At 38.1% G+C, this 12,686-nt stretch overlaps 1 protein-coding gene across 7 annotated transcripts in view; it reads right to left on the bottom strand.

Moving 5' to 3' along the window:
- PKP4 (plakophilin 4) overlaps nucleotides 1-12,686 on the bottom strand; it is a 237,134-nt gene that overhangs the window by 55,305 nt on the left and 169,143 nt on the right. For 5 of the 7 annotated variants that reach the window (XM_023217400.3, XM_023217403.3, XM_026454019.2 and 2 more), the window contains exons 5-7: nucleotides 5,861-5,992; nucleotides 5,561-5,751; nucleotides 1,556-2,105 (exon numbers count right to left, since the gene is read on the bottom strand). In XM_023217400.3, coding sequence (XP_023073168.1) covers nucleotides 1,556-2,105; nucleotides 5,561-5,751; nucleotides 5,861-5,992 — 873 coding nt within the window. The remainder of the gene's footprint in view (nucleotides 1-1,555; nucleotides 2,106-5,560; nucleotides 5,752-5,860; nucleotides 5,993-12,686) is intronic. The other 2 variants (XM_023217402.3, XM_031936427.1) reach the window with 1 other exon arrangement.

Genomic DNA, 12,686 nt, shown 5'->3' with positions numbered 1-12,686 from the left:
TAGTGCAGTGTAGACAAGGCATAGAGAAACAGGCACTCAAACTACTGGCAGAAATATAAATCCATGTGTAACCTTCTTAGAAGGCAATTCTAATTAATATCTCTCAAAGTAAAAATACACACATATTCTGATGCAGCAATTCTACTGGATCCCAGTTACCCTAGTACTTATGTGAAATATGCAGGAAGAACAATGTATACTATACTACATCATCTCTAATAGCTAAACATAACAAACAACCTAAATGTCCATTAGTAGGAAAATGACAAATAAATTGATATATCTATAAAAAATGAGTCCCATGCATCTATTAAGAATGAGGTAGAGCTCTTAAGACACAGTAAGTGAAAAGAACAAAGTATAGGAGATCTATATGACAGAATTCCATCAGTAGAAAACACAATGTGTGTGCAGATTTGCATAGATTGTGTGTATCTGTAAATGCAAAGAAACATTCTGAAAGTCACATCAACCGTGATGGGACTGGGTGAGGGTAAAAGGCTTTCACTCATTTCAATATCTTCCAGTATAGTTTTAATTTTTACCATTCGGTATATGTTACTTTTAAAATATAATTTAAAACACTACAGTTAAATTGCATTTTATTTAAAATAACCAAATCTTTACATCATGTGGGAAATGCTTCATGAAAAACCCTGAAGTTTGAACAGCTGTATTAGGGATCCGGTGTCTTATTGCTTTAATAGGAGTGGCATGTAAAGGTAATTTATAAGCGCTTTGTGCATTTTCCATTAAAATGCCAAAGTCAAGTAGGTGATAAAATTCATATTCTAGTCTATACTACCGAAGTATTTCTAAAGAAAAAATTTAAACATTTAAACAGATATTCTGATACCACCTTTTAGCATAACTTTAGGGTATGTTTAGGGGTAGGCCTGGCTGGTAAAAAATATTTCATTAAAAAAAAGTCAACTGCTTAGAATTCCAACTAATACTTCTGAAATGCAAAAAAAAATGTACATTTTAAACCCTAATATTTTGAGGGGGAAATATTTTTTTTTTTTTTTTTGAGACGGAGTCTCGCTCTGTCGCCCAGGCTGGAGTGCAGTGGCCAGATCTCAGCTCACTGCAAGGTCCGCCTCCCGGGTTTACGCCATTCTCCTGCCTCAGCCTCCTGAGTAGCTGGGACTACAGGCGCCCGCCACCTCGCCCGGCTAGTTTTTTGTATTTTTAGTAGAGACGGGGTTTCACCGTGTTAGCCAGGATGGTCTCGAACTCCTGACCTCGTGATCCACCCGTCTCGGCCTCCCAAAGTGCTGGGATTACAGGCTTGAGCCACCACGCCCGGCTGAGGGGGAAATATTACAAAAGAGCTGTATCCATTGCAAAATGATTCTATTGATGTAAATGTATATAATTTCATGTATTAAGAATTACAGAGCCTGAAAGACAAGTTAACCTTAAGTTCATAGTTTAAATTTTGAGATGAAAAACATGAATGAGCCCTTTCCACCTTTTCATTCTTTGTTTCAGCTTTAGTTACACAGACGATTTCCTCACTGGGTTTTATGTAGCACTGTCACCTTGTACGCACCTGTCAGGCTGTCTGGCCTGGGTGGAACCATCCTCTCATAAATGTCATACTGCTGCTGTCCGAATTGCTCCATGTCATGAACAGTCCTTTGCAGTGAAGGTCCCAGATGCTGTGGTACGGCGGTCATCCCTGAGCGTTTGGGGGACGACGACCCCACCTGGCCTTGGGATGGGGAAGCTACTCGAGTCTGTGCATCCGTCAGGGTCAGTGGGGACCCCACTCTGGCGGTGGTTTGGTATTGAGGGGTTGGTCCGTTGGGATTGGAGGTCTGCCGGGAGGTGACTGACCCAATCCGCCGTATAGCTGTTGGGGAGGCGGGTCTCTGTGAGTACGGAGAGGCTGCCCGCACAGCAGGTAATGTGGTGGAGGAATATGCACTGGGGTTCAGAGGTCGGGGGTCGGTCACTGACGGAGAGCCAAATCCACTACCCAGAGAAGTTCTCAGTGACCCCCTTGAAGGAGACACGCCTGTGCTGATAACATAAGAAGGAGACTGTGCTCTAGATGGAACTGAACTAACTCTTCTCATGGCCCGATTGGCTACTGATGGCTGATGAAAGGGGGGAAAAAAGAGAATGGGTTTATCCAGGGTTTTGTGTTCATTGCCGTTACAAAAGAAATACACATAGCTCACTACAGAACGTGAGTCCACTATTTATTTTAGGCGTCTAAGTTTCTTTTCCTTTTTACGCTTTGAGCCAGACATTAATTTTTCCTCATGGTGTTTCAGTTGTTTTACATTTTTTTTTTTTTTGGTGGTTTAAACCAAATGCTAAAATTAACCCATAAAAAGAGATCTGAAGACATTTAATACTCCTTTTTATCTTTACATTTTTAACTATTGCCCATGCATTTTTCACAGCACATAAAATGTTTTATTCTAAGTGTTACAAGTAATTCATAAGCGTGAAGGGGCACTGGAACAATGTACTTACTTCATTCCCTGTGAGGCAAAGTTTGGCCAAGGCAATGCATTTATGTAAAACAAAAATTTGAATATAATTTGAATATATCAGTCTAAATGTAGTTAGTGGAATATTTATCATTATTTTTCTTTATGGGTTGGTCCCAATAACGAAAGGAACATGTTTTTTCATTGTGGAATAAATGAACATTTGCATCAAGTGTGGGTCTGGCACTCTCCACTGTGAATTTACTTCGGGGAACAGCTTGGCTATACAGGTGCTCTAGGCAAATTTGTTGATTCCTTTAGATCAAGCATAGCTTCTCCTCACTTTACCCATTTCTTTTTACCTCTTCCGATCTATGAGTTCTTAGCTTTAGTTGGTGGATTTAAAGAGATGTAAAAAAAAAAAAAGGGCACCCCAAAATCTGTTCCAGCAGGAGGAATGGTCAAAGCCTCTGCTGGGTTCTTGGCCTAGCCAGCTGGAAAAGACTACATTGGAAGACGAACATTTCTGCCATGGCTGATCCTACTATGAATCTGTTGATTCCTGCAATTACAGCAGGTGCTGGACACTGTTTTTGATGCTGTGCAATAATAAAAAGGAATGGCTGGGCTGGAGAAGGGGCCCAAGGGGAACAGGTATGGGAAAATGGAGAGCCAACTGAGAAATAAAAACAGACATTAGGGCTCCAGGTTAGAAGCTCAGGACCAGGCTGCTCTGTTATCTCCTTAGTGGTTGCTAGAGTCTAGCTGTTATCACTTTTAGGACGACAACCCACAACCACTTTTAGTTCGGGAGGTAAGGAAAGAAGTGGGGATCAGATAAGGGCTTGTATACCCTTAGAGGTCATACAAGGATGTCTGCTCTGCCTCCAGGCATCAAATGCAACTGGGCTGGCTGAAACACTTGCAGTGAGACCTCACCGTGTGCTCAAGTTCAACAATTTTGGGAAGGCAATAAGCAGTGGAGAAGACATGGGCAGGAAAGAGGATGGTAAACAAACAACAAGGCAAAGAAGATGGGGTTTAAAAATCAGTAGATAGCTAGAAAGTTAACAGGCATGATTGGGGTTGGGTGTGGTGGCTGACACCTATAATCCCAACACATTGGGAGACTGAGGAGGGAGGATTGCTTGAGGCCAGGAGTTCAACACCAGCCAGGGCAACATAGTGAGGCCCAGCCTCTACAAAAAACAAACAAATTAGCTGGGCATGGTGGCATGTGCCTGCAGTCTTAGCTACTCCAGGAGGCTGAGTCAGAAAGATCGCTTGAGCCCAGGGAATTGAGACTATAGTGAGCTATGATTGTGCCATACTGCACTCCAGCCTGGGTGACAGAGTGAGACCTTGTCTCTATTAATTAAGAAAAACAAAAGCATGACTGGGTGGTAATAGTGCTAACAAAATGCAAAGAGAATCCCACATGACTTGCGACTACCAAAATGAAGTGATAGTTGGTCCAGATAACTAGGAAATGTCTTGCCTAGACTACATGCAAATTAAGTCTCAGATGCCCCCTTGCAAACAATTCTTTAGCTCTAGTGAGAAAATCAACTTACTCTTAAAGAAAAGAGTGTTTACATGACCACTACTAAGGGCAATAAAATTTATATAGATACACTGCTTTTGAAAAGTGTGATTTCAGACCCGCTGACGTAGAAATTCACCTAAGTAGATGAACTCCCATTAGCATTTAGTCCAGAGCTTCTCAAATTTTTCCACCAAAGCATCCCCAACAGCAAAGGAGTAAATGTATAATCTGAGGACCGGGGGTGCAGCCTGCAGTCGCTTGCCACACGCACAAGATTTCCCATTTTAGCTTGAAAAATTCATGTGCTATATTTGTGTTTAATACAAACATGTTTTAAATGACTTTGAAATTTCTCCTGAATTGCTCAGCAAAAGTGACAAAGTTGTATGATGTATCTCTGTGGGCACTGGGAACTGTGACCCATTGCTGTGTACCTGTAGAGCTTCCTGTATTGCAGTAGAAGCAGCACAGTGTCCTCCTAACTTATCTGATTATCTTGCTACTTTTCAGCTCCAAAGCAAGCACTGGGGTTTTGGGGTCCTGGCACAGATAGTTATCCTCACTGGTTACCACCATGCAGGACTCCTATTGCCTCTCTGAATCCTGGGACATGTTGGTGGACTGATGTGAATACAGTGGTAATGAGAAAGGAGCTAAAGAGTTTTTAGAAATACATATGCAATATATATTTTTTGCTATCAAGTTAGAGAACCCTCACTTAACAGAATGGATATGTTTCTATACAATACCTTTCTTTAAGCAGGAATATCTCTATTCTAGTAAAAGAAAAGAAATGTACTTTTAGAGAATAACTCCAGTGATGATGGTAATAGTCTTTGGTTAGAATGGGCAAATCCCATTTTATGCAGGTGTGGGAATAGCACTCTGCCCTCTGGAGCTGTTTAGAGCATATTTTAGCCCTAGTATTTTTAGGAACTCATAACCCCTCAGGGACCAAAACATTCCATCCAACCCTCTTACATTCCCCTTAGACTCTTCTCCTCATGCCAAACTTGTTGTTTCCAGAAGAACTACTCTACTGTGTCCAGGAACTAATCAGAATTCATTAGTGGGAGCTAACTCATAGAAACAAATACATTTAACATTGTATCTCAAATAGAATAAAATGATTTTACTATTTTATCCATTCTACAAAAATTGTACATATTGATTTCTAGTAAGAAATACCTATAACAGATCTTCAACTAGGAGGGTATTTCTTTTTTTTTTCTTTTTTTGTTTTGAGACGGAGTCTCGCTCTGTCGCCCAGGCTGGAGTGCAGTGGTGCGATCTCGGCTCACTGCAACCTCCGCCTCCCAGGCTCAAGTGATTCTCCTGCCTCAGCCTCCCGAGTAGCTGAGATTACAGGCGCCCGCCACCACGCCCGGCTCATTTTTGTATTTTTAGTAGAGATGGGGTTTCACCATGTTGGTCAGACTGGTCTTGAACTCCTGACCTCAGGTGATCCACCCACCTCGGCCTCCCAAAATGCTGGGATTACAGGCGTGAGCCACTGCGCCCGGCCTCAGGGTATTTCTTTGCAGAGATCTTGATGTGTTCAGCTTACCTGAACCAGTGTTTGTCCTTCAGCTCTTGAATTCCTCACCACATGGTTGTTAGTTGATCCTATGAATGAATGCTGCTGTCTGTTGTCTGCCTTGCTCACGTTCTGGCTGTTGTGGAAACTCCCTGCTTCCTGGTATCCGCTGTCAGAATAAGAATTCATTTGTGTTGAACTTCTTGAGTTACCCAATGATCCTGTAAGAATGAAACCAAGAAATATCTTTATTATACACACTTCTGACACTCGCTTTCAAGAATAAAATCTTAAAAGCAAATCCAATACTTAAAAGATAACACAACAGACCCTCACTTTCATGAAGAGATGTCTGTTCTGGTGAATAGAGGGTTCCCTGTTCTGGCTCTGTCCTGATGAGATAGTTGTTGGGATGGACAGCGTCAGAAACTCTAGGTTTGCTTACACCAGTATTTGGCACATCTGTAAGAAGAAAAGTTTAAACAGCTAAACATAATAATATTACATAAAAACTTGCTAAAAAAGGTTCAAATATTTGTCAATAGCATCTTAGAATCTATATATTAATACAAGGCTGTATTTTCAGATTATACAGCACATTTGACTCTTAACTATATGAATGTGCTCCATAAACTTATACTTCATTAATATATTTTGCTGAATTTCATAAACATTGTTTGTTGTGATTATAAGTCTCAATATTAAGTCAAAATCTGAAAACTGATCCTGTTCCCCTTGGAAAACTGACCTCTCAGACACCTTCCTCCAAGGGATTAAAAGACTGAGAATGGAGACCAAGTATTTTAAGAAGGGTCCTCCACCTTATGAACAATTAAAAATGAAAAATTACACAACGTTCATATTATTGAGCTTGGTGATAAAGCCTCTGAAGGTAGAGCACATTTTATGTTATATTTCATGTCACCTACAGTCAAAGGAACTCTATACAAAGTTTTAGAATTGCCAAGCCATGAAAACTTTCCTGTTCATCTGCTTATTTTATTCCTTTAGTCTTTTTTAAAGGAATACAGGCAAGTCTAACCTAATCATTGTTTCTTCCAGCCAAACCCATCTCTTCCATTATCTTCTTTAATTTAACAGTACCATTTGCCATCTTCAACTTGAAAAAAACAAACCCCATTCAAACTTCTGTTTTTTATGCTGTAAACTTAGGTGGTATAGATCATGCTGCCTCTTCCCAGTTCAATTCCCATATGTCCATCTTTCTCTAATATCTTCAAAATATATTTTCCCATTTTCTGATGGACTTCAATACAAGCCATTTCTTCTTCGCATATAACCCTTATATTAACAACCTTTTTTTCAGAAATGCTGCTTCATTCTCACTTCAAAGATTTTAATTAAGTTCTTACATTCTGAGTTTAACATACAATCCTAAAGATTTAAATGTCTACCTCCTTTCCTCCTTCCCTTTCTCCCTCTGGGTACTATTACACGCCAGGCCCTATGCAGTTATGAGAGAAGATATGGGGTGTGTGCGCGTGTGTGTGTGTCTGGGGGAATGGAGCTTAGGAAATTTTCCTAAAGGAAGTAACATCTAAGTAGCATCCATTTACCACAGGAGGCCAGCTTTCCCTTTCTGTATCACACTTATCACCATCTCTCCCCACTAGAATATAAGCTGCACAAGGGCAGACAGACTTTTATCTGGTTTGCTATATCCTCAGTGTCTAGGATGGTGCAGAGTACTCAGTAGGCGCTCGGTAAATATTTGTTGAACAAGCAAACTCCTAGTAACAACAGTAGCTTCCTTTTACTGAGTGCTGACTCATGCCTGGCATTGCACTGTGGCTTTACCTTACTGTGTTCAATGAAGTTTGGCTATATAAAGCAAAGTAAAATTTTTAGGGACTGCTGATTAAGCTGCTCTAGAAGGTGAATGCAAGATTTAAGGGAGAAGTGGGAAATCCCAGTGCATTCTAAACCTTTAATTTGATGTCAGATTCAGTTCAAGATTTTGTTTCCTAGCCTCTGGAAAGATTAGCTGACATTCTTAGTATAGGTTTTTAACGACCTGCCTCCCGCTATATTATTTGACAGAATGCTTCTATGTGGTAGAATTCTGTGACAGTTCTGATTGCTTAAGTTTGGAATTTCAGCAAAGATTAAAGATTGTATATGGTTTCCCTGGTACATGTTGAAACATGAGCTGAGTCACCGTCAGGCTGACAATACCATAAAGTGCTCTGCTTCATTTGTACAGCTTCTATCATGAGTTTCCAGAGTTCTAAACATTCTTATACAGTAATTCTCAAAGGAGTTTTGCTAAGGATTAAGTAAAATGCTAAGGAATTGGAATAGCTGGGAATAGCTGCACAGGTGCTGGCCTGAAATCAGAGCTATGCAGCAGTCAACCTTTGTTCCATCAGGAATGGAACCCTGGGAAAGCAAATATGAACTAGCAACAAACTACAGATAAAAAGTACCACTGGTAGCCTCAAGGCTTCACATACATGGAAAAATGTACTGTCTTGGAAAAGAAAAAGATGTTCAGATAGTTCTCAGCGTTAGTTAAATGTAAGGTAAAATCTGGGACACTAATATTTTAAAGCTTTTGGTTTAGAAACACTAGGTGGCATGTAGTGTCAGGGTCTCAACATTTTTCACCATGGAAACCAAAACCATTAGAATTTTATGTAAGCTGCCCACCTACTTTTTAAAGAAAGCTATTCAGAGCTTAAAAAAAAAAAAAAAAACACTGAAAAAGAGGAATATATACCCTAAAAACTGTAGCTCAGCAATTGTGTCTTTCCACTCAACGAAACATATTCTCAGAAACCATGTAACAATCTTGCTCATTTAAACTCTTCCTTATGAGAAGATATTTAAAATAAATAACCTCAGAGAAAGCACAAATCACGAGATACGTGATTCCATACCGGTTGCCCTAATAAAACTTCACGAAATTAGTATCTTAAACAATACAAATTTATTCCAAAAGTAATATAATAGCCATATTCCTTTTAAATATTATGACCTGACTGTTTCATATATTTTTTAATGCAACACCCTAGAAAACAGAATATAGAAAAGGATACTGAGATGCTAACTAGAACACTAAAATACAAAATTCTCAGGTACCCAGGATCCAATTTGAAAATCTAAGGAACTGGGTTTAAAGGACAGGACTTAGGTTTTGTGACCTATCTTTAAGTAAATATAAAACTAAGAGTTAATAAAAGATTTATTTAATATGAACTATAAAGCAATCAACTTCTATACTATAAATAAGGTCTTCAGTTATTTTTTCTTTTTCTTTTTTTTTTGAGATGGAGTCTCTGTCACACAGGCTGGAATGCAGTGGCACGATCTTGGCTCACTGCAACCTCTGCGTCCTGGGCTCAAGTGATTCTCATGCCTTAGTCTCTTGAGTAGCTGGGATTATGGATGTGTTCTACCATGCCCAGCTAATTTCTGTATTTTTATTAAAAATGGGGTTTCACTATGTTGGCCATGCTGGTCTCAAACTCCCGACCCTAAGTGATCTGCCCATCTTGGCCTCTCAAAGTGCTGGGATTACAGGCATGAGCCACTGCGCTGGGCCATTCAGTTATTTTTCTGTTTCCTTAGCAGAGCCCAATGATAATGAAGAATAGCTGCAGAGATCAAAGTATTCTGAAATCTATTCTGATTTATGAAAAGAAATTTAAATGGTTTTCAAAATAGTGTTACTATTTTGTTTCTTTGAAAACTTGTAATCCACAAATTATCTATATACATGCACAAACCTATGTATGCACAGACATCATATCTCAGGTAAACAGAAGATACATCTTCTAATTTTACTGGATAAAGTATACCTCACTGTAGTATGGTAGGGTTCACATTTACCAATTATGTATTATTTAAACAATCTTACTTTAAGATGAATGAATGTTAAAAACCTCTGCTATGTGGAATGAAAGATGCTAGTAAAATTCACTAGAGAAACACAGAGGCATATAGTATGCAGTTAACCATTTCATGATGAATGCTGTAACCTGTAATTAAATAGTTGGCATATTACAATTTAGCACAATCAGAATAAGAAATCAAGAGACATTTTTATAAGTAAAAATGGCAAACAGCATGTGAATGTTACTTCTTTATTCAGTGTACTGAAGAACATGTGTTGCTTTAAAAAAAAAAAAGAAAATCACAAACATGTTTTCTGGGACACCAGAAATACACTATGGGGAACTTTCAAACATCAAATTAGCATCTTCGAAGAAAATATATATCTAAAAATGCAGAAATTGAACAAGCTTCAAGGTAGAATGAAATCTCCATTTGTGCCAAAGACTGCAAAATTATTGGAATCATGGGCCTTCTTGTCTATTACATTTCATTTGAGTGCTCTAATATTTAAAAATATATAATTAGAAAAAGTGTTATGTTACATCTATAAAAAATACTAGCAGGTAAGGGACAATAACACTGTAGGGCTAAGAAAATCTGGTATATCATCCATGTCATTAAGCTCATGGTAAAAGATGGAATACAAACTGAGATATTTTATCTTTTTTATAATGTACATCCCCAAATATAGAGCATGCACGAAGATATGCTTAGTAAAAGAGTCTAAGGCCTCTCTAATGAACCTGAAATTATTAAAATGGTTCTGCTTTGTTAATCTATGTCTTGCTGTATGAAAGGAGGAAGGTCTGTAGTGTGTGTAAAATCACCATGGAAACAGGAACTGAGAGATCAGTAAGGAGATTTTTAGTATAGACAACCCTGTGACTAGTCTTTCATAGGCCAGCACACTGGAACCTCATGATAGGTTCTCCTTGCTTGAGTCTGTTCTGAGTTGCTGTGGTATTTAGGGGTTTGCCCTTACATAAGGAATGTGTAGTGTGAGTTCTGGCAGGACTCTTGGGACGGCAATAGCATCCGATGTTAAGGCAGATGATACTCTCCTTGACGGTTTCTTCCAACTCTCTGGCTTGTGAGCTGAGGTAAGGCTGTCATACCCAGAGGGGCAACATTTTGTGGAAAAAATGAGTAGAAAATATTGTGTTACATGGAGTCAACTTCCTGTCTGGTCATGGGGCTCCTTTCCTGTAGGATCACAGGCTTACAAGGGAGTCTACTTTCCACAGAGGCGCAGAAAACGTCCAGTGCCTCCTATGGCAAAAAAGTAAAGCCAAATTCTGGAAGAGAACATGGGTGGTGGCACCAAAAAGATTTCTCCTCTTTATACCTTCTGTGACATACAAGATTTATTTCTATAGCAGGCATGCTTATCATCAGAGGGAATAAGGCCACTGGGAAACCTTGTTTCAGAGTGAGAAACGTTGTTTCAGGGTGATGGAAACATGAAGCATCAATAGTATTCCTTCCTCCACAGGAGAAAATACAAGTTGACAGATATTTTAAGAATATTACACATACTTGGAGTTTGTTGATTCAAATATAAGCTACTATATACATAGGATATCATTTAAAAGTTGGATTTTAGTGGAAGTAAAGACATAAGGAAAGGCAGAAAGACCATGTTTCTTGAAACTATTTCTGGTCTGGTTCTTGAGTATTTCTAGATTCTTGGGTCTTGTGCATATTTATATTATCTTTTCAATATTAATAAGGCAATGGCTCTAAAAATTTTACCCGTCTAAAAAGTGTTGCATAAAAGGCCTTGGAAAATGGAAACCATTAATGAAGTATCTTCTACTTCACTTTAAACTCTGCTTTAAGCATCAACTAGTCTGCCTTGAAATTCACTGTAAAGCTTGACTGCCTGGATTCAAATCTATAGTATAAGCAAATTTTGTGAATGCATAAACTGGTATCAGAGTGATTTCCATAATGCCTAAACTAAAAGAGATCTCCTGGTCATATAAAAATTCTGTCCAAGAATATAAAACCATTTAAAAATAAATTTTACAAAAAATAAACTGAAGAGAAATTTCCACAGTCATATAAAAATGAGTGTTAAGTATTTTTAGTCTGGATAGTAATTAAAATACAGATGTCACACCTACTATAAAAATGTATACTTTATACCTATAAAAAGAAAACAAGAAAAAAACCAAGGAATTAAGAATTATAAATACAAAATGAAATGAACAAGACATAAATTGCCCATTACTGAGTTTAACGGGCTTCATAAATGGCTGAGGGGCTCTCGCTTCCTATGTAGGAAAGCTGAAGAAGGGATAAGTAAGGGATCCGCTGTAATGTAAAAAGTCAGCTTATGGAAAATACAATTAAATGCTCAAAAGTCACCCTAAAATATTTTTCAAAAACACTTTTTATTCTCTTTGGGAAAAAAAATGTTACCAAATATAGAAATGAGAATATCTGTCAGTGGGAGATACAAAGTAAGATTCCTTTTGTTAAAAACCAAAAAAGCCTTCTTAAAAACACAAACCTATAAAGGATGATATTCATTATCAAAAAGAAAGAAATGATTTTTTGAAATAAGATCTTCTATATTTTTCCACTAGTTATCTTTTTTCTTTAGTAAAATATACTAAGATAAAGCCACATGCCGACTAACTTTGTCATAAGAATGAAATGTGAAGTTATAGAGGGTGACTTTCAGATGTGTCCCAAAGCAATAGTTATAAATTGAGGAACGAAGGCTCTGTGTTCTGAGGAGGTAGTAATAGAGAAAGGGTTTTCAGACTTGACAATTTCTATTTTATTTTAGATAGTAGCACGTTTCTCCACATATCACTAAAAGCACGAGGCAGTTTAAATATTTGGCATGTTTATATCAAACATGAAACATTAAAGGCTAAAACTGGATACTTGATTTTCATATAATGTGTTTTTGGGGATCTGTTCATATATTATGTGTAAGTTTGCTAAGGCAAAATCTAATATTCTTATTTGGTGGTGGCCCATGACAAACATATTGAGACATCTATGGTTCTAAACTTGAAAGGCTGATCTTCTGTATAATATAGGTAATTTGTTCAATAAAAATTCATTTAACAAAATCCCAAATATGTGGAAACTATAAATTAAATAATATCCACTGGCTGGGAGACTCATGCATCCATTTCATAGTTGGTTTCTTCATACCATTTATGTCAGGGCTGACCTTCAGAACATGGTCAAAATGTTGCCGGCTTTACCATGTCACTCCAGCACACCATTTTTGTGTGTGTGTGTGTGTGTGTGTGTGTGTGTGTGTGTGTGTGTGTGT

This window comes from Piliocolobus tephrosceles, chromosome 11 (assembly GCF_002776525.5).
Source record: "Piliocolobus tephrosceles isolate RC106 chromosome 11, ASM277652v3, whole genome shotgun sequence".
NCBI lineage: Eukaryota > Metazoa > Chordata > Mammalia > Primates > Cercopithecidae > Piliocolobus > Piliocolobus tephrosceles.
This window is presented reverse-complemented; position numbering and strand designations above follow the sequence as displayed.